Source organism: Vulpes lagopus, chromosome 5 (genome assembly GCF_018345385.1).
Source record: "Vulpes lagopus strain Blue_001 chromosome 5, ASM1834538v1, whole genome shotgun sequence".
In the NCBI taxonomy this organism is placed as follows: domain Eukaryota; kingdom Metazoa; phylum Chordata; class Mammalia; order Carnivora; family Canidae; genus Vulpes; species Vulpes lagopus.
Genome location: NC_054828.1, coordinates 98170763 through 98191316, shown reverse-complemented (window position 1 = coordinate 98191316; position 20554 = coordinate 98170763). Strand labels below are relative to the sequence as shown.

The 20554-nt window shown below is 43.2% G+C and overlaps 1 protein-coding gene across 4 annotated transcripts; it reads left to right on the top strand.

The window, feature by feature from the left end:
- The first annotated feature begins 273 nt into the window (after window positions 1-273).
- On the top strand, window positions 274-939 carry LOC121492033 (trafficking protein particle complex subunit 4-like). Of its 4 annotated transcripts, none has more exons than XM_041757260.1 (2): window positions 274-447; window positions 721-939. In XM_041757260.1, exons 1-2 carry the CDS (start codon window positions 274-276, stop codon window positions 934-936), a joined length of 390 nt encoding a protein of 129 aa, XP_041613194.1. In that variant the 3' UTR covers window positions 937-939. The 4 variants fall into 4 exon arrangements, with proteins under 4 accessions (XP_041613194.1, XP_041613193.1, XP_041613192.1 ...); XM_041757259.1 differs by having other exon boundaries at window positions 274-519; window positions 682-939; XM_041757258.1 differs by having other exon boundaries at window positions 274-728; window positions 843-939.
- The last annotated feature ends 19615 nt before the right edge of the window (window positions 940-20554 follow it).

The window sequence follows — 20554 nt, the reverse complement described above, 5'->3', positions numbered from 1 at the left end:
AATGCCATCGTCCTTCCTACCTGTGGGTGCTGTCGGCCCTACGTAGGCTTGGGGAGGTCCTTTCTGGCTAAACAATGCAGACAAAGAGGGTGCAGATGGTGCCCCTGCTCCTGGTAGCTGAGGTACAGGGACTGTCCTGAACCTCACGTGCTCCTCCTTTTTGATCTTGGGCCCGTGGCCATGAAACAGAGAGAATTTGGAGCCCTAGCCAGAATGGAGTTGGCCTCACACCTCCACTCCTTGATTCTAGAAAAATCAGTCTGGGCCGCCGCAATGGCAATTTTTAGTGTGTATGTGGTGAACAAAGCTGGCGGCCTGATCCACTGGCTGGACAGCTACGCACCAAGGGCCGAGGCTGAGAAAACTTCCAGTCACCCTCTTGATCTGCTGCTCAAGCTGCATGACGAGCGTGTCCTAGCTGCCTTCGGCCAGCACGACAGCATCTGGGTGGGCCACAGTGGGGGCCATCAATGGCATGGACGCGAACGGAACGGCAAGTTCACGGCTGATGGGAAAGAGGTGCTGGGGTACTTGAGCAATCCTGCCAACTACCCGGTGTCTATTCGATTTGGCCGACCTCGCCTCACCTCCAACGAGAAGCTTATGTTGGCCTCTATGTTCCACTCGCTGTTCGCAATCGGTTCCCAGCTGTCTCCAGAACAGGGCAGCTCAGGCACTGAGATGCTGGAGACCGACTCGTGCAAACTGCACTGCTTCCAGACACTGACAGGGATCAAGTTTGCGGTGCTGGCAAATCCTAGGCAAGCGGGAATAGATTCTCTTCTCCAAAAGATTTATGAGATCTACTCAGACTTTGCCCTCAAGAATCCATTCTACTCCCTGGAAATGCCCATCAGGTGTGAGCTGTTTGACCAGAACCTGGAGTTAGCCCTGGAGGTGGCAGAGAAGGCTGGAACTTTTGGACCTGGATCATAGGCTGAGCCTGCAATGGATCCCCCACATTTTGGGATATCCTGCAGCAGGGATCCTGCTGTATCCATTCCAATGGAGAGGCCCACAGCTTTGTTTGTGCCCTTGGAGATGGGAGGATGCTGAGCCTGATGACATGTACTGATCCCTGAGCCTTAATACATGCTCTCTGCGCTCCTGTATTTCTTGTGGGCCTACTTCCCAACTCTGTACAGGTTTATTTATGGAGGCATTAGGCCCATAAATGCTAAATAAATAAACATTCCTTTTACCTGGAAAAAAAAAAAAAAGAAAAATCAGACTGAAACTTAGGCACCTGTTCCCCACGTGATCATGTGGTAAGCACTGGACCTTTTCTCTATTGTCCAGTGAGAGCCATCTTTCCCATTCCCCAAGCTATCCTGAAAGCTGGAAAGGCCCCTGAGAAAGCTGACTTTTGACAGTATCCCTTTCTAAGGGAGCCACAGTATTAGACAGGGTTCTCCAGGGAAAGAGAATCAATAGGAAGAATATCTATGTATGTATTTATAATTACAGAAATGGGTTCACACGGTGATGGAGGCAGGGAAGTCCCACAGTCTGCCATCTGCAAGCTGGAGAACCAGGAGAGCAGGTGGTGTGGTTCTGTCTGAGTCTGCAGGCATGGGGGTGGTGGGGTGATAGTGTAAGTCTGGTCTGAGTCTGAAAGCCTGAAAAACAGGAACAGTGATATCCAACAGACAGAAGATGGACGTCCCAGCTCAAGCAGAGAGAATGGATTCATCCTGCATCCACCATCTTGTTCAATACAGGCCCTCATGGATTGGATGAAGCCCAACCCATGTAAGAGTGATCGTCTTTACTCAATCTGCCAGTTCAAATGCTGATCTCTTCCAGAGACAGCCTCCCAGACACACCCAGAGAGACTGTTTCACCAGCTCTGTGAGCACCCTTAGCCCCAGTAAGCTGACACATAAAACTACCCACCATAGCCATTCTGTATCCCTGGAAGCAAGAAACATCGACTGGAGAATAAAAAAGTTATCAGTGGACCTGCCTGAGTACAGTACATTCATACATACAAACACAACATTAATCTTTATTTTTTTTACAGATTTTATTTATTTATTCATGAGAGACATAAGTAGAGACATAGGCAGAGGGAGAAGCAGACTCCATGCAGAGAGCTCAATGTGGGACTCGACCCCAGGACCCCAGGATCAGGCCCTGAGCCAAAGGCAGACACTCAACCGCTAAGCCACCCAGGCGTCTCCAACATTAATCTTTAAAACATTAATCGTAGTAAAAGCATTTATAGCTTTAGTCCTCAATTTAAATCTTAAAAAGTATATAAAAATACTCTGTGCAGGAAGAGAAGTTGCCACCATTTAAATAAGCTTAAACGTAAAAACCCCATCTGGATTACTCCAGGAATAATCCAAGTCCTTTTACAAAGAGCACAGCCTCTACTTCCCAAATAAAAAGACAAGATTAGGGTCAGAGATCTCATAGCCTCCTTGATAAAACAAAGTTAAAGGCAATATCATTTAAAACCATGTATTGGGGATCTCTGGGTGGTTCAGCGGTTTAGTGCCTGCCTTTGGCCCAAGGCATGATCCTGGAGTCCCAGGATCGAGTCCCACATTGGGCTCCCTCCATGGAGCCTGCATCTCTCTCTCTCTCTCTCTCTCTCTCTCTCTCTCATATCATAATAAATAAAAAATCTAAAACAACAACAACAAAAACATGTATTGATCGGATTTATGGGATATGGTTCAGGTTATGAAGTCATGGTGCCTGTTGAGAAATAATAGCCACCAGCTTCTCCTCTTCATGGGCCAGACAGTAGGGTCAGAATGGGGAGATATAACAAAGTCATATTACAAGGTCACATTCTGATATACCTAGCCTCAGACCAACAGAAGTATATTTAGTGTGATGTTGGGTTTTGACTAAGCCAAATCATTAAAGTTAATGTTCAGGGCAAGTAAAGTATAAATTGGCCTCAGTATTGAGGGCAATTGCAAGGAGGTAAAGGGAAAGAGAACAGTCATATCCCAGGCATCTCAGATAGTTTTCAGTGTGTGGAACTAAAAACTATGCATTTATGTTTGTCGATTGGTGAACGGGGTCATGTATTTCCAATTTGGAAATTCAGGTATAGTGTCAAACCACTGAATAAGCGGGCCTTGCCAGCTCCATCCTCTCTTTCCAAATTGTTTATGTTCTGCTAGAGGAACTAACTAGTTGAGGAACAACTAGAGCCAACTCACCCATGTCATTAGGGTACAAGGAATATGTCAGCCAGTAGGACTCAAGGAATCTGGCCTTCTCTGAGACCCCCACAAGAAAGAAGTGCAAACTGCACACGTGTAGTGCCTCCCGACCCAGATCTAAGGGCATCCAATCCAGACCCAAGACTCTCAGGCACAATCAACCAAACCACCATGTGGGCAGAGTGTGCCGTCTGCTGCTGTATGGCTCAAGACACTCCACGCTGGCTTAACTTGTACCTCATGACCCTTTGCTTCCTTTGAAGTTTAAACCATCTTTCTTCTCCCTGCTATGATTCCTTCAGGGGCTGGTTTAAGGAATGTACAGTCAGAGTTCTTTCACTCCCCTCAGATCATGCTCTTAGCTGTCATCTGCTTCTCCTGTCCCCAACACTGGCCCCTTTTCTGGATTCACTGTGATCATGGCAGTGACAGTATATGCCAGATATCACCAGTTCTCTGTCTTCTGGATCCTGCCACCATGGGCTTAGTCTATTTTTAATCATATGCCTAACTCAGCACAGGACTCAAACTCTCTTTGAGACTCTGGTGATAACTTTTCCAAAACCTGTGGAGGAAAGCATAGACTTTACAGATGATGTTGAGGAGCCCAAGAGAAAGGTTAACCTCACACTTCAAAGCCAAAACAAATTACCGGGATCCCTGGGTGGCGCAGCGGTTTGGCGCCTGCCTTTGGCCCGGGGCGCAATCCTGGAGACCTGGGATCGAATCCCACATCAGGCTCCCGGTGCATGGAGCCTGCTTCTCCCTCTGCCTGTGTTTCTGCCTCTCTCTCTCTCTCTGTGACTATCATAAATTAAAAAAAAAAAAAAAAAAAAAAAAACAAATTACCTACTGGATAGATTTCTTTTTTCCGAAAATTCTTTCTCTTTTTTTAAGACCTTATCCCTTACTCTCCTCCTTCTGGAATCCCTATCTTCACCCAGGAAAATGAAGTTCCTACTCTCTTATATAGAGTAGCTTTTCTCCCTCGGAGGTCGAGGTGCCCTGCCCTGGTTTACACCCAAGTGAGCTCCTCATAACAACTGCTCAACAAATGTGAGTCTGTCCTAGAGTCTCTAGAGTCTTTCCTGAAACATCACCTCCACCTCCACCACCACCATTTATTGAGTGCTTATTTTGTGTCAGATAGAAAACTCAGCATTTACAAATATTTTTCCAGTGATCTTATTATGAGTCAGTCAATACAACAATGGTACAACAAAGGTAATACAACACTTGAGTTCTGAAAATCACTTGACAAGAGGCAGTGTTCACTCCACCATGATTCTCTACCTCAGGTGGGCCCTTCTTCTTCTTCTTTTTTTTTTTTTTTTAAAGATTTTATTTATTTACTCATGAGAGACACAGAGACACAGAGGCAGAGACACAGGCAGAGGGAGAAGCAGGCTCCATGTAGGGAGCCTGATGCGGCACTTGATCTTGGGACCCCAGGATCATGCCCTGAGCCAAAGGCAGATGCTCAACTGCTGAGCCACCCAGGCATCCCTCAGGTGGGTCCTTCTTGCAGCTGCCAAGCAATTGATTTCCTCCCAGTGTATTCCTTATTGCGTTCCCTCTAATAGTTGCCCCAGACCCTCACAAAGCTCTTAATCCGAGGCCAGATGGCCTCTGTGGTTTCTGCAAAATAGTTTCCTCGATGGGCCTTCTCTTCTGTAGACAGCTGTTTTGCTCCATGTTCTCATTGCCAAGGCCAACACTTCTTGAGTAGCAGCTGTTCTAAACACATTTGGTGCATGACTGCATTATTTCATTAATCCTCTCTACAACGTGTGGGCTAGGGTTATTCATATCCAGAGCCTCTGCCCTTGATTCTGTCTCTCCAGCTTTTAAACCCCACAGCATATTTGACTCCACCCCCTTCCATGGCCCCTTATCCAGGCATGGGAGGAAGCCCTGCATTCCTCTCCTGCAGGGCTTAGTCACTCTACCTGGAAGAGGGGCCAGCAAGATGGCATGCTGCTGGCACCCATGGTGTTAGGGCAGAGGGACCATCACCAGGAAATGACTTGAAAGCCTGATGAGAACACCACTTGGGATACATGTCCTACTAACTTCATAACCAGAGAATGAGACATTCTGGGGCCCTTCATTTAGAAGCACCAACAGGAAAAAGGGCAGCAAGAGTCAGAGAAGAGAAATGGACCAGCTGAAGCTCCCTGGTCAGTGGTTTTTATACAGAAATTTCTATCATACAGATGAACAAATGAACAAAAACTGACCCTAAGACCTCGATTCTAAAAGATTTTAAGGAGTCCAGCACAAAATGAGCCATCTAATCTTAATGAGAGCAGCAGGGGGCTTGTTCTGGAACTTGCTGCTTTAACTCATAAGCTCTGGGGTCTGTGGGCTTCTGTGCAGGGCCACAGGTAACCACACACAGCCCAGGCTTGGCAGCGCCCCAGGAGGGGGTTTCCAAATGTGGTCCTTGGCTGTGTATTTGGTCTTTGTTGACTGTGGCCCAGGGCAGGTCAGACCATCTCTTTACCTACCTGACTCAATTTAAGCAGTTCTCTCAAGCATCTTCAGGAACAAAAATGTTCAGAAGAGTGAAGGCTCACCTGTATGTGTGTATCTTCACCAGGAATCATATAACCACAAACTCTTCTAAAAACAAAATCCCAGGCAGATACTGGGGTGCTTTGGCCAAGACCCAGATTCCCCGAGCTCAGATGAGACTCAATTTAATTCCAGTGCCTTGATCTGGATTGGACTTGATAAAGACTGCTTACTGATGATGATATAATACAATTAAATATCCTCATGCTAATACTTATTATAGACAGCTACCTCATGTTAATCTGTAGGGTGTGTTAATCTGCAGTAAATTGTTCCAGAATGTATAATATAAAAGGGGCTCATAGATTGTAGTCAAGAACACATGCCTAAGAAAAAAGCAAAATTCAAAGCAGTGTGCAGAGGATAAAAAAGGGAAAATAAGTGCATAGAACTACATCTCAAACAACAAAAAACTTTCTCCTTGATGAGCACATATGTCCAAAGGGCTGCAGGGGTGATGGGCAGCTGCTCTCAGAGGAAGAAGGAAGACTTTTCATTGCTGACTTTTGTGTCTTTTGAATTGTGAACCATTAGGCTGCATTATCTTTTTTAGAAGATGAAGATACACATACTATAGCATTCACCCCTTTAAAATGTACAATTCAGGGCAACCCGGTGGCTCACCAGGTTTAGCGCTGCCTTCAGCCCAGGGCGTGATCCTGGAGACCCAACATCAAGTCCCACGTTGGGCTCCCTGCATGGAGCCTGCTTCTCCCTCTGCCTGTGTCTCTGCCTCTTCCTCTCTCTGTGTCTCTCATGAATTAAATAAATAAAATCTTTTTTAAAAAAAAATAATAAAATATACAATTCAATAGCTTTTAAATTCCTAAGGTTGCGCAATCATCACCACTACCTAATTCTGGAACATGTACATAATCCACAAAAAGAAAATCAGTACCTATTAGCAACCACTCCCCATTCCCTCTCTTCCAGCCCCTGACAACTAGGAATCTACTTTCTGCCTCTAGGTATTTCATATGAATGTGACCTCTTGAGACGGGCTTCTTTCACTTAGCATAAGTTTTTTCAATTTCATCCCTGTTTTTTTTTTTTTTTTTTAAGATTTATCTAATCATGAGAGACACAGAAAGACAGGCAGAGATATAGGCAGAGGAAGAAGGAGGCTCCATGCAGGGAGCCTGGTGTGGGATTTGAAGCAGGGACTCCAGGATCATGCCCTGAGCTGAAGATAGACGACGCTCAACAACTGAGCCACCCAGGCGTCCCCAATTTCAAACTTGTTTTAGTAATAGACATTAGAACTTCACCCCTCTTTACGATTGAGTAATACTCCATTATATGGATATATCACATTGCGTTTATCAGTTAGTTGATGGACATTAGGGTTGTTTTGACCTTTTGGCTATTATAAATACTGTTGCTATCAACATTCATGTACAAGTTTTTGTGTAAATATGTTTTCACTTATTTTAGATATATATATATAGGAATGAAAACACTAGGTCACATCGTCACTCTATAGTTTTGAAGAACTGTCAAACTCTTTTGTAAAGTGGCTGCGCTCATTTTACATTTTCCACTGATTTACTGAAGAATCCTCTCCCTGTACCTCAACAACACTTGTGTTTATGTCTCTTTTAATTGTCCTAGTGGATATGACATGACATTTCATTGTGGTTTTGACTTGCATTTATGTAATAATAATGATATTAAGAATCTTTTCATTTGTTTTTTGTATATCTTCTTGGGAGAAATGTCTACTCAGATCCCTCCTCCACTTTTTAAATTGGGATAATTATCTTTTTATTGTTAAGTTATAATAATTCTTTATATATTCTGGATGCTAGACACATTATGTATTCAAATAATTTGTAAATGATTTTTGCAAATATTTTTCCCATTCTGTGAGTTTGCTTTTTACTCTCTTGATAGTAGTGTTCTTTGAAGCACTAAAGTCTTTAGTTTTTATGAAGTTAAATTTATCTATTTTTTCCTTTAGTTGCTTATGCTTTTGGTGTCATATCTAAGAAATCATTGCCTAATTCAAGGTCAAAAAGACTAACACTTATATTTGCTTCTAAAAGTTTTATAGTGGGATGCCTGGGTGGTTCAGCAGTTGAACATCTGCCTTTGGCTCAGGGCATGATCCCAGATTCCTGGGATCAAGTCTCCTATCAGGCTCCTTTCATGGAGTCTGTTTCTCTTCCCTCTGCCTCTCTGTGTCTCTCATAAATAAATAAATAAATAAATGTTTTATAGTTTTAGTCTTTACATTAGGTCTTTGATACATTTGGAGGTAATTTTTGTGTATGGTCCAAGGATGAGGTGTAAATTCATTTTTCTCCATATGGATATCCAGTTGTCTCAGCGTCATTTGTTAAAAAAGCTATTCTTTTCCCAATTGTGTTTTTTTTTTTTCCCAATTGTTTTTGAATTCTTCTTGAATATCAACTGACCATGAATATATGGGTTTATTTCTAGACTATCAATTCAATTTCATTGATTGATACATCTATCCTTATGCTGGTACTACATATTCTTGATTATGGTAGTTTTGTAGTAAGTTTTCAAATCAGCAAGTACAAATCCTTTACCTTTGTTCTTTTAAAGATTATCTTGGCTATTCTGAGTTCCTTATGTTTTCATTTGAATTTTAGGGTCAGCTTGTCCATTTCTCCAAAGAGTCAGCTGAACTTCAGTAGGGATTGTATTTAATCTGTAGGTGTCTTTTATCAGTTTAGAGAATGCCCATCTATTCCTAGTTTGTTGAGTGTTTTTGTCATGAAAGGAAGTTGGATATTAACCAATGTTTTCTGTGTGTTTGAGAAGATCGTGTGGTTTTTGTCCTTTATTTATTATATTAATATAGTGTCTTATAGTGATAAGCTTATGTATACTTAACCAATCTTGCATTTCTGGGATAAATCTGACTTGGTCCTCTTTGGATAAATCATTTTTATTTGTTGTTGGATTCAGTTTGCTAGTATTTTATTGAGGTCTTTTGCATTGGTATTCACAGAGATATTGGTCTATAGGTTTTTACAGATGTCTTGCCTGATTTTGGTATCAAAGTAATATTGGGGGATTCCTGCGTGGCGCAGCGGTTTGGCGCCTGCCTTTGGCCCAGGGCGTGATCCTGGAGACCCGGGATCGGGTCCCACGTCGGGCTCCCGGTGCATGGAGCCTGCTTCTCCCTCTGCCTGTGTCTCTGCCTCTCTCTCTCTCTCTGTGTGACTGTCATAAAAAAAAAAAAAAAAGTAATATTGGTGTAAGAATGATTTGGGTAGTGTTCTTACATCTTTCATCTTTTGGAGTAGTTTGTCAAGGACTTGCATCTTTTCTTCTTTAAACATATGGTGGAACTCACCAATAAAGCCATCTGGTCTTGAGTTTTTTCTTGTGGGAAATTTTTTGATTTCTAATTAAATCTCTCTACTTGAGATAGACAATATAAGTTGATATTCTAAAACCAGTTTTGGTAGTTTATGTCTTTCTAGGAATTAGCCCATTGCATCTATGTTATCTAATTTGATGATGTAGATTTGTTCACAATATTTCTTTACACTTGATTTTGTTTCTTTAGGATTGGCTGTAATGTCCCTTCTTTTATTCCTGATTTAGTAATTTGAGTACTCTCTTTTTTTTCTTTTTTCTCTCTCTTTTTTTCTTGGTCGATACAGATAAGGTTTGTCAGTTTTCATGATCTTTTCAAAGAACTAACTTTTGTTTCTATGATTTTCTTTATTGATTTCCTAACCTTTCTTTCTTTCTTTTTTTTTTTTCCTTTAATCTTTAGTGTTTCCTTCCTTCTGCTTGCTTTGGGTTTGATTTTCTTTTTTTTAGCTTCTTACAGAAGATTACTGATTTGGAAGTTTCTTTGTTTTTGTTTTGTTTTGTTTTTTTGTTTTGTTTTGTTTTGTTTTGTTTTAATATAAGTGTCACAGGTACTAATTTACCTCTAGGCACTGCTTTTGCTGCATCCCATAAGTTTTGGTATGCTTTGACTCTCATTTATCTCAAAGTAGTTTGCATTTCTCCTCATTATTTCTTTTTTTGACACATTGGTTATTTTCAAGTGTCTTGTTTAATTTTCCTATTTTGTGAAGTTTCCAGATTTCCTTCTGTTATTGATTTCATGTTTCATTCTATTATGAGCAGTGAAGATACCTTAGTGATTTCAATCCTTGTAAATTTACTGAGATGTTTTATGATCTCACATATGATCCATCCTGGAGAATGTTTCCTGTGTACTAGAGAAGACTGTATGTTCAGTTGTTGTTGTTGGGTGGAGTTTTCTATAGATGTCTGCTAGATCTAGTTGGTTTATTGTGTTCAAGTGTTCTGTTTCCTTGCTGGTCAACTGCCTAGTTGTTCTATTATTAAAAGTGAGTTATTGAAGACTCCAACTTTAATTGATGAATTGTCTATTTTTCCATTTCTGCCAGTTTTTGCCTCAGTATTTTGGGGCTATATTGTTAGGTGCATATATGTTTATATTGTTAGATGCATATTATATTTATATCTTCTTGAAAGATTGACCTTTTTATCATTATAAACTGTCCTTTTTGTCTCTATTAATAATTCTTATCCTAGAGCCTATTTTATCTGATATTCAAATAGCCATTCAGCTCTCTTTTGATTACTGTTTGCATGATATCTTTTTTCCATTCTTTACTTTCAACCTCTTTGTGTCTTTCAACTTAGGTTGTGTCTCTTGTAGATAGCATACAGTTGGATCATGTTATTTTTTAAATCTGGCCTGCCATTCTCTATCAGTTGAAATGCTTGCTCAAGTTATAGGGTTTACTACTACTATTTTGCTATTTGTTCTCTATATGTCTTATGTCTATCTTGTTCCTTTATGCCTCCATTATTATCTTCTTTGGTGTATCCTTAGAATTCATGGGTGAATTTCTTGGGTGTGTTGTGTAATGTTTTTGACAAAACTTAAGTTTACAACATTGGGGCACCTGGGTGGTTCAGTCAGTTGAGTATCCAACTCTTGGTTTCAGCTCAGGTCATGATCTCATGGTTGTGGGACTGAGCCCCATGTGGGGCTCTGTGCTCAGCATGGAGTCTGCTAAAGTTTCTCTCTCCCTTTCCTTCTGCCCCACACCCATTCACACATTCACTCCTTCCCTCTCTCTCTCTCTCTCAAATAAATAAATAAATAAATAATAATAGATAGATAAATAAATATTTTTAAAGAAGTTTACAATGTTATTTCTTCAACTCTTTTTTTTTTTTTTGCCCCTTTCTCTTTCTCTGATCTTTCTGGGACTCCCCATTATGTGTATTTTAATATGCTTAACGGTCCCACATGTCTCTCAAGCTCTGCTTATTTTTTTTCATTTTTTTTCTTTCTGTTTTTTTAGCATGGATAATCTCAATTGACCTCCCTCAAATTTGCTGATTCTGATTCTTTTTTGCACCGAGTCATATCTGCTGCTGAGCCCTTTTAGTAAATTTTTCATTTCACTTAACTGTACTTTTCAACTCCAGAATTTTTTAATTCTTTTTTATATTTCCATCTCTTTACTGATATTCTCTGTTAAGTGAGACATAATTCTCATGTTTTCATTTAGTTCTTTAGACATGGCTCCCTTTAGCTCTTTGAAGTAAGTTTAAGATTTTTTCTAGTAAGTCCTAAGCCTGAGTTTCCTCAGGGACAGTTTCTATTGATTTCCATTGATTACTTTTGTTTTCCTTTGTATGGATCATACTTTTAAATTTCTTTGCATGTCCTACAATTTTTTTAATCAAACAAGAAACATTTTAAATAATACAAGATGACAATTCTGGAAATCATTTTCTCCCTTTCACTCCCCAGGATTTGTTACTCTTTGTCCAGTGACTTTAGTTTTCTTTTTTCTTTTTTCTTAAGATTGTATTTATTCATTCATGAGAGACACAGAGAAAGAGAGAGAGGCAGAGAGAGAAGCAGGCTCCATGCAGGGAGCCTGACATGGGACTCGATCCCAGGTCTCCAGGATCATGCCCTGGGCTGAAGACAGCGCAAACCGCTGAGCCCCCCAGCTGCCCTCCAGTGACTTTTCTGATGTAATTCTGTAAAGTCTGTAGTCTTAGTATTGTATAGGTACTAAAGTTTCTGGCTTCGTTAGCTTAATGGTCTGCTAAGGATTGGACAGAGATTTCCTTAAAGGTCTAGAACCAATAAGTCTCCCAGTCTTTGCTGAGAGTTCTGTAAGCAAGTCAGCCAAACAGTTGACAATTCTACTCTGGCCTCTGCTTGTGCTGAGTACCAAGATAGCCAGAGGTGAGAGGTTAGTGCCCTCTTGATTTTTTTCTGAGTATACACACAGCCCTGTTTATATGCAAAGTATTACTCATCCTCACGGCCTTTGAGATTCCCCCAGAATATGTCAGAGCTTCTCAGAACCCCCTAGGCACATCTCATTTCCCAGTTTTTACTTTAAATTTTTGGATTAGTTTATTGTTTGCCTCAACTGTTATCCCTGGCCTCAAGTATCTGTGAAGTTAAACAATTGCCTCTAAATGTTTTTAACAAATGCACTAGAGGAAATGGCTTTTCACACTGAGCAAACTTCAAGTCAGATTAAATGACAGATTTTCAAGTGGGGTCTTCCAGAGAACCACCAGATTGGTTTTTTCCATGATTGGAAGCAGTTGGTTTTCAATGCTACTATGTAGTTAGAGAGAGGGTGATGGGCATGGGGAGAGTTAAAATGCCACAAAGCTCACTGTTCTTAGTGAAATACAACTGCTTTGCTTGAATAAACATTCTCTGGATGGCTGCAAGCCTTTGGTTAATTTCCAGAGTTCTGAAAAAGCTGATTCTAACTTTTTTTTTAAAATCAGTTTTATTATTGCTTTATAAGAGAATAGAATTTTCAAAGGTCCTTACTGCAGGATTTTTGCTGATGCCATCAGATTGCATTATCTCTTCAAACACTATAAATGAAATTTAAAATTAAAAAGGCCTTAAACAGGATGCCTGGTCCATATGAACAAACTCTATGAGTTTCAGCGTCAAGTGACCCATATACCTTTTCTGACCAACATCTTTGGCTACTCTCTTGACCTCTAGTACCTCCACAGTAGTATGCTTATGTCCCCACTCACCTGTCTGAATGCTCATCGAGTATTCATCGAGTGGAGTGATGCCTCCACTCAACTGTAAGTTATCAAATCTCACAGATAATAAAATCCTCTGAGAATTTAATGTAGAAGAGTTCACTACACATTCACACACTAGACATTCAAGAAAATTTCACAAAGAGACCTTTTCATTTTGAGGGGAACTGTCTTAATTGTTAGCAGGCTTGGAAATTTCCATACACTGTGGGCTGCAGTGTTAATGCTGCAGGATTATGGTGGTGTGGGATAATGATGCTCATTCTTAGGGAGCTGGGTACTGAGGAGGCCTTCAGGGTTCGCCTTCTAATTCCTAGTCCACATCTCTCAATTATTTCACTACTTTGATGCACATGTACTATATCAATCCATAAAGCATTGTGCAAGGGCAGCCTTGAGGCAACCTCAAGCTCTCCTTGTTAAGGATGTCTTCTCAACCCCTGCCAAGCATTCCTTCTTTGAGAAAATTCAGCCTGCCAAAAGACCTGTATTATTATTAATTCTGTTTCATATCAATTTTAATCAATTCATGTGAACTGTATCACCTATACATGTATTTTTTTTTTTTTTTTAGATTTTATTTTTTTATTCATGAGAGACACACAGAGAGAGACAGAAGCAGGTTCCCTGCGGGGAGCCAGAGGTGGAGCTCGATCCCAGGACCCTGGGATCACACCCTGAGCCGAAGGCAGAGGTTCAACCACTGACCCACCCAGGCATCCCACCTATACATAGTTTTATGGAACAAAATAAAACCTACTGAGGTTTCTGTTCAGTATAACCAGGTCTCGGGGCAGGTAGCTGATTTAGTCAGTAGAGCATGTGACTCTTGTATCTTGGGGTCCTGAGTTCAAACCCCATGTTAAGGGCTTACTTAAAAAAAAAAAAAAAAAAAGATAACCAGGTCCCTCGCTAGCTCTGAAGAAAGAAATGTGACAGTACGCTGTACCACATTCTTAGAGTTCAAGTCACAGTTTCTAGCAGGTGTATTCTTCAGTATAGTATTTCAAACCTACATGAAAATGAACCTAGGCTCAACATTTGTCAACCGGTGGCCCATCTTTTGTATCACCCTTGTATTGATGTCACCACCCACTTCACAACCTACTCCTGTATTATCTTGAAGCAAATTTCAGTCTTTAGATAATTTTGTTTGTAAAACATTCAGTGTATATCTCCAGAAGATAAGCATTCTTTCTTTTGTGACAGCTTTATCAAAGTGTAATTGCCATATAATAAACTTTACATAATTAAATTGTATATTTAGAAGTTTTGACATATTTATACATCTCTGAGACTATCATCACAATTAAGATAATGAACATATACATCACCCCTAAAAGTTTCCTTCTGCCACTTTGTAGTTCCTCTCTCCAGCTCTACAACCCTCTGCCCTGGACAAGCAATCACCAATCTGCTTTCTGTTACTATAAATTATTTGTATTTTTTAGAATTTTATGCCACTAGAATCATAGTATGTGTGTACTTTTTTGCCTGTCTTCTTTTATTCAGCATAATTATTTTGAGATTCCATCATGCTTCTATGTGCAACAATAGTTTCTTCCTTTTTATTGTTGAGTATCATTCATTTGTATTTATATGTCACAATTTGCCAATCCATTCATCTACTGGAGTTCATTTGGGTTGTTTCTTGTTTCCGACAATTTCAAATAAAACTATCATGAAGTATTTCTGTGAGTATATGCTTTCATTTGTGTGTGTGTGTGGAGTGTAAATAACTGGAGTGGAATGGCTAAGTCATATGGTAGATATATTTTTAACTGTTTTAAAAAAAACTGACAAAAACGCTCTTCAAAGTGGTCATACTATTTTCCATTCCCACTAGCAGTGAATGAGTGTTCCAGTAGCTTCACACCCTTGCAAACGCTTGGTATGGTCAGTCTTTTTCATTTTATCCACTCTAGTGGGTGTTCAGTGGTATCTCATTGTGGTTGTAATTTGCATTTCCCTACTGACTAATGATAGTGACTTCAAGTGCTTATTTGCCAGTCCTATACATTCTTTGGTAAAGTATCTGTTCAACTCTTTCGCCCTTTTAAAAAAGTATGTCTTCTTGTTTGCCTTCTTATAAATAACTTCTGTTTAATATTCTAGATATAAATCCTTTGTCATATGTATGTTTTGCAAATATTTTCTCACAGTCCATGGCTTTCCTTTTCATTTTCACAAATGTCTTTTGAAAAGCACAAGTTTCTTTATTTTGATGAGATCCAGTTAATAAATTATTTTTGTGATTTGTGCTTTATTTGTTGAATGTAACAAATTTGTACCAAAAACAAAGTCACTGAGTTTTTCTCTTGTCTTTCCTTCTAGGAGTTTTATGGCATTAGCTCTTACATTTATGTCTATGATCTACTTTTGAGTGAACTTTTATATGATGTGAAGTAAGGATCGAGTTTCTTTCTTTGAAGAAATATGCCTATTCTGGTCTTGAATTCATCTGACCACCAATTTTTTTTCACATTAACACCCAGAGTAACTAGCATCCTGAGGAATATGCTTTAGGAAAAGCTGCTTTAGAATACACAGGAGTTTGGCAAGAGGATCTTCGCTTTGGTGAAAATATCTTTGGCACGGTCGGGGTACATCATTTTCTATTTTATATACATTCCACGTTTCTATGTCTTGTGTTTCTCATGGCTTTATAAACACTTTAGGGAAGGCAGGTGTGATTTCTGGTGTCCTGTTGAATCCCTGCCCCTTACCACCCATAATGTAGTATTCAAACTAGACACTCCAAAAATATCCAAGTGGGGCTAATGATTTAATTCAAATATTGCAACAAAGTAAAAAAACACTTACGAAGGTGACTGAAGTGCCAGGCACGGTCCTGAGTGCTGGGGATACAAGAAGAAGGAAGCCAAGGTGGAGCTGCCTGGAGCTTACCATCCAGTGGTGGAGATTTAGCTAAGAGCCACACAGTGGAGGCACCTCTGCCTGAAGCCTTAAGTTCTAAAGTCATCCAAGGCCCATTTCTCATGTAGCCAAACTTCTAAAAACCTTAACGGAGGCAACCACATTTGAGACAAACTTTCTTGCTGCTGGAAAGTCCACACCACCCGTCTTTTCTCCAGTGTTAGGTAGGAAAGGTGTTTCCTCTTTGCTCGCAGGTGCAGATTTGGTACTTGGGAACTACAGTGGCCAATACTAGGTCTCCTGAAAGACGCACCTGCTGCTGGCAGCAGAGCAAAAGTGTGTCGAATTTGCTTAAGTGACAGTAGGAACCTGTAATGTGACTCCCTATCCTAAGAGCCCGTCCGAACTGCAAACACTGGCCTTTGAGGGAAGAAAAGCGCCCTGGAGACCAAAAGAAGGACAATGGCTGAGGAGGTGGCAGAGGCTGGGTGGAGGTGGGGGGTGGCTGACCGGGGCAGGTAATAGAGGACAGAGAGGACACCGTCCTTGGGTCTCAGGAGACCACCCCGTGGACAGGCGGGAAAGGTACCCAGGGGAAAACCACGACAGAGGAATGTGAGTGTGACCAGGGGGCCCCGCTGAGGGCACTCCGCAGGGGCGGCCTCCAGTGCCTCCGAAGCAGCAGGAAGTGCCCCCCTGCCCCCCGCTGGCTTAAGGGTAAGGTTTCCAGCCTCCGGGCCAGTTCCCGGGGAACCGGTCTTACCGGCTTCTGCAGGGTCAAAGGGCAGTCGTCCCGGCAGGCTGCCTGGCTCTGGGGAGGCTCTAGGCTCCCCCCGCCCCCGCCCCCAGGGGGCCCGGGCTCCCGGGTGCCGCCCCACACACACCCTGCAGCGGGCCCGAGGGCGCGGGAGAAATGCAAACGCGGCTCCAGGGGGCACCTGGCCTCCGGGCTCGGGCCCTGCAAGCCGCTGCGTTTCCCGGTGATAAAGACCCGAGGGCGGGCCGAGATTCAAAGCCCGGAGTCTGGGCTGGAGATAGGAGGCCTTCCCCGTCAGATGGCTTTGTTTTGCTTTTCCGCAACATATGGGCCTTAGAATTTGCCAAGAAAGGTTACAGAGGCTGAGATTGTTTGGTTTGGAGAAGAGAAAGCTCGAGAATGACTTAACTACTGTCTTCAAATATGCAGAGGCATTTATTACAAGGAGGGAACGGCGGGCTATTTCCTTCCGACAATGCGAGAGGAGAAAGCTCAGTAGGAACCCTAGGGAAGGCCCGCAGGCTGGGTCCTCCTCCCCAGTGCCTGCGGAGAGGAGGCGCCCCTAGCCTAGAATCCCAGGAACCCCCAGCCTTGAAGGTTAGGCCTTCCTGATGTCTGAGCAAGGGGGGCCCAGCGTCTGTTTTAGGTGCCCCAGTAGGTTCCCCCTGGTGCCTGGTAGCCGGGACCCTGAGTCTGGGGCAAAGAATCTTCCTCCCACCCCCCAACATGCCTCTTTGGCATAAGGATTATTTTTTAGCTGGTTCTTTTACAAAGGAAAAAACAAAAAGCAAAAAGCAAAAACAAACCTCCAGCAGGCTCTGGAGAAGCTCTGAAAACCAAATCGAAGTTATCCTTTTTGTAACGTCATTTACATCTATAAGGGGAATCTCCATTTGTAAGTGCTTCCCCGTACCAGGAAGTGGGGGCTGACTACATTCGAAAGACTCTTCCCAATGGGGAAGGATGTACTTCATCTGCGTGACAATCACCCCGTGGTGACAGTGCTTTGCCTGAAAACCTCCCAGACCTGGCTCTCCCACCGCTCAACGTCTTCTTTTGTCTTTAGCTGGAAATGGTAGCTGAGGTGATTTGCTTGGGCCATTTTGGGGAGTTAACTCCGTTTTCCTGTACGTCCCCCAGGTGTACAGGAGGTATACAGGTTACTACACTTCTGTTCTTCTTCGGTTAATTTTTTATGACCGAGGTCTTAGTTAACAGCCTAGGATAGAGGGAAGATTACTTTTCCCCTCCGAACAGAGGCATGGTGGGAGCCTCAGTCTCACTGCTCATCTGCCTGTGCCACTGACCAAGGCCACGTTCCTGGTCCCCACCTTTTCGTGCCGGACCATAGGAGAGAGGCCTCACTCATGGCTGAGGGGCTGGGCAGACAGTTCCAGAGCGGAGGCTGGAACTAAGCTGACCTACTCTGAATGGTGCGAGTGGGAGGCGCGGAAGCTTGCGGTTGTGGGGGAGAACGGGGAATTCAGGAGGATCCCTGAGTGGCCTGGGAAGCTGGTGCTGGCAGAAGGGTCACAGACTTCTCTGGTCAGTAAGGATTTCTGGTGAGCCACTGAGAAAGGACTTCAAATGATGGAAATGCTTTCTAGGGATTGCAGCTTCTCACCCCCACCCCCACCCCCACCTTGAGTTCCTCTCCCACACAAGGTCCTAGTGAACGGGACCAGCTGTTATTTCTTAGTCCAAAGTAGTTCGAGATCCTTCACTGAGAGCGAGTTTTGGTGTGGATAGAAGAGGGAAGAGTTTTGTGGAGGGAGAGTCATTGTGGCCACTTGTAGATGGTTAGCATCAATGGAATCACCCCCCATAGGACAGCCCAAAATCTGTTTGGTCAGAGCGCAGCCCCTGCTCTCCAGCAGACAATACTGGGGTTAGGAGCTGCCCTGCAACCAGCAGAGTGCCTGGCATGTGGTGGGGAAGAGAAGTATGGGCATGAAAAGTGAGTTCCAGACCCTTGTGATGTTGGGGGAGGGGTTTTAAGTGGGGGACTACTTGGAAGATCAGGGCCAGGGCCTGTGGTTGAGTCTGTGGCCCCCTCTCCAGCTCATCTGCCCCCCATATTCCCTGTATTCCATCTGTACCAGGAACTAGTGGCCTGACCTTGAAACCGCTTCTCACTTCCAACTGTTTCTCTCTTTTCCTTAGGGACCAGTTAGGTCTTTGGGGCCTCTGCCCAGCTATTCCACAGGATCTGCTGTTCCTTTTTTTTTTTTTTTTTTAAGATTTTATTATTTATTCATGAGACACACACACACACACACAGAGAGGCAGAGACACAGGCAGAGGGAGAAGCAGACTCCATGCAGGGAGCCCGACCTGGGACTCTATCCCGGGTCTCCAGGATCACACCCTGGGCTGAAGGCTCAGCGCTAAACTGCTGAGCCACCCGGGCTGCCCAGGATCTGCTGTTCCCAAACAGATTCTATCCCTCCTTCAAGATGCAACTTCAGTGTCCTCCTCCCCCACCACACCCCCACCCATGCTGCCCAGCTGCAGCCACATGCCTAAGGTCAGCTCTTCTGCAGGTAGGATTGGATATAGGGGCAAATGGCCATTTACTTTGGTTTTGCCTTCCCAAATGGAGGTCCCTTGAGATTGGTCATGTCTGGGCTCTCTTTGGGACTCCAATTGTAGCTGGGCAGCCCCTTATCTCAGCTCTGATTGGTTCTCAGATTCTCATCCCACATTTTCAACTGCCTATTGAATATCCCCAGAGAAATTGTATTCTTTTTTTTTTTTTTTAAGATTTATTTATTTATTCATGACAGAGAGAAAGAGAGGTAAAGACACAGGCAGAGAGAGAAGCAGGCTCCATGCAAGGAGACTGATGTGGGACCTGATCCCGCGACTCCAGGATCATGCCCTGAGTCGAAGGCAGACGCTCAACCACTGAGCCACCCAGGCATCCCGAGAAATTGTATTCTCTTTCAAATTTGTTCTTGTCCTGAGGTTTCTGCTTGGAAATCTCCCATGCCTGGGTCAGATCTTCCCCTTCTCCCTGGCTGCCCCTGGCACGCCCTGGTTTCTCCCTTTGCAGTCTCTCTCTCCTGTCCCCAGTGGGCCCCCCTCCCACTCCAGAGCAGCCTTCCCTCCTCCCCTGGCACTGTGGGAATGCATCACTTCTCCCACCAGAAACTCATTTCCTATAGCGCCACTCTGGAGCTCTCTTCAAGTGTGGTTCTGATGGTGTCATTGTCTGGTTTAGAAACTGCGGTGTCTCCCATCCCCTGCCTACCCGAGATCCTGCCTCTGTGTTGGGCAGCTCAGGCCCCCACCTGATTTTCTGGAGAGGAACTCTCTGCTGCAGCCCACAGCAAATGTCTGGAATTGCCTCTAGGGGCCCCCTTCAGTTATGTCACATTTCTTCCCTCTGTTTCTCCACCCAGGAAGCCCCCAGGATCACCGGAGTCCTCTGCCAGCTTCTCATGAGCCAATCCTTCCCACCCTGCATTCAGGGGCAAGTGACACCTGCTGCATGAAGTCTTCCCTGATCTCCCCACGGGAGGGGGGGGGGGAGCCAGACCCTCAATTTTCACAGCACCTCTGCTGAGTCTGCCTCTGTGCTTGAGGTTGTGATGTCCCACCCCATAAGGAAGGGCTCATGTTGTTGGCGGCTTCCTGCTATAGCTTCTTGGGACTGCCTCCGACGTAGAGAGCCAAGGTTAGACCCCTTCCTATAGGAGTATAAATACAAGCACATTTGGGCCCAGTTTGGGACAACTCTGAAGGGTCATTCTAGCATGAGAGTTCCCTTTGGGGTCAGCTGAGGCTCTTGGCCTCAATAGTCCTGTTCTATTCTCTCACCACCTATTCTGATTCCTCCCCCTTTTTCCACAGGCATTAATCTTGACGATGACCCCTGGTAAACATGTGCCTGCTAACCTCTGTTGTGCGTTGAATATTGTCCCTCTCAAAAACCCTATGTTGAAGTTCTAACTCCTAGAACCCCAGAACCCCTCCACATGTAACACCATTTGGAGATAGGTCTTAGTGAGCTAATCAAGTTAAAATGAGGTCATTAGGGTTGGCCCTAATCCAACATGACTGGTGTCCTTAGTAAAAA

Excerpts from the sequence above, each read along its gene's own strand:
- LOC121492033 (XM_041757257.1), top strand. The coding sequence starts at position 274 with ATGGCAATTTTTAGTGTGTATGTGGTGAACAAAGCTGGCGGCCTGATC.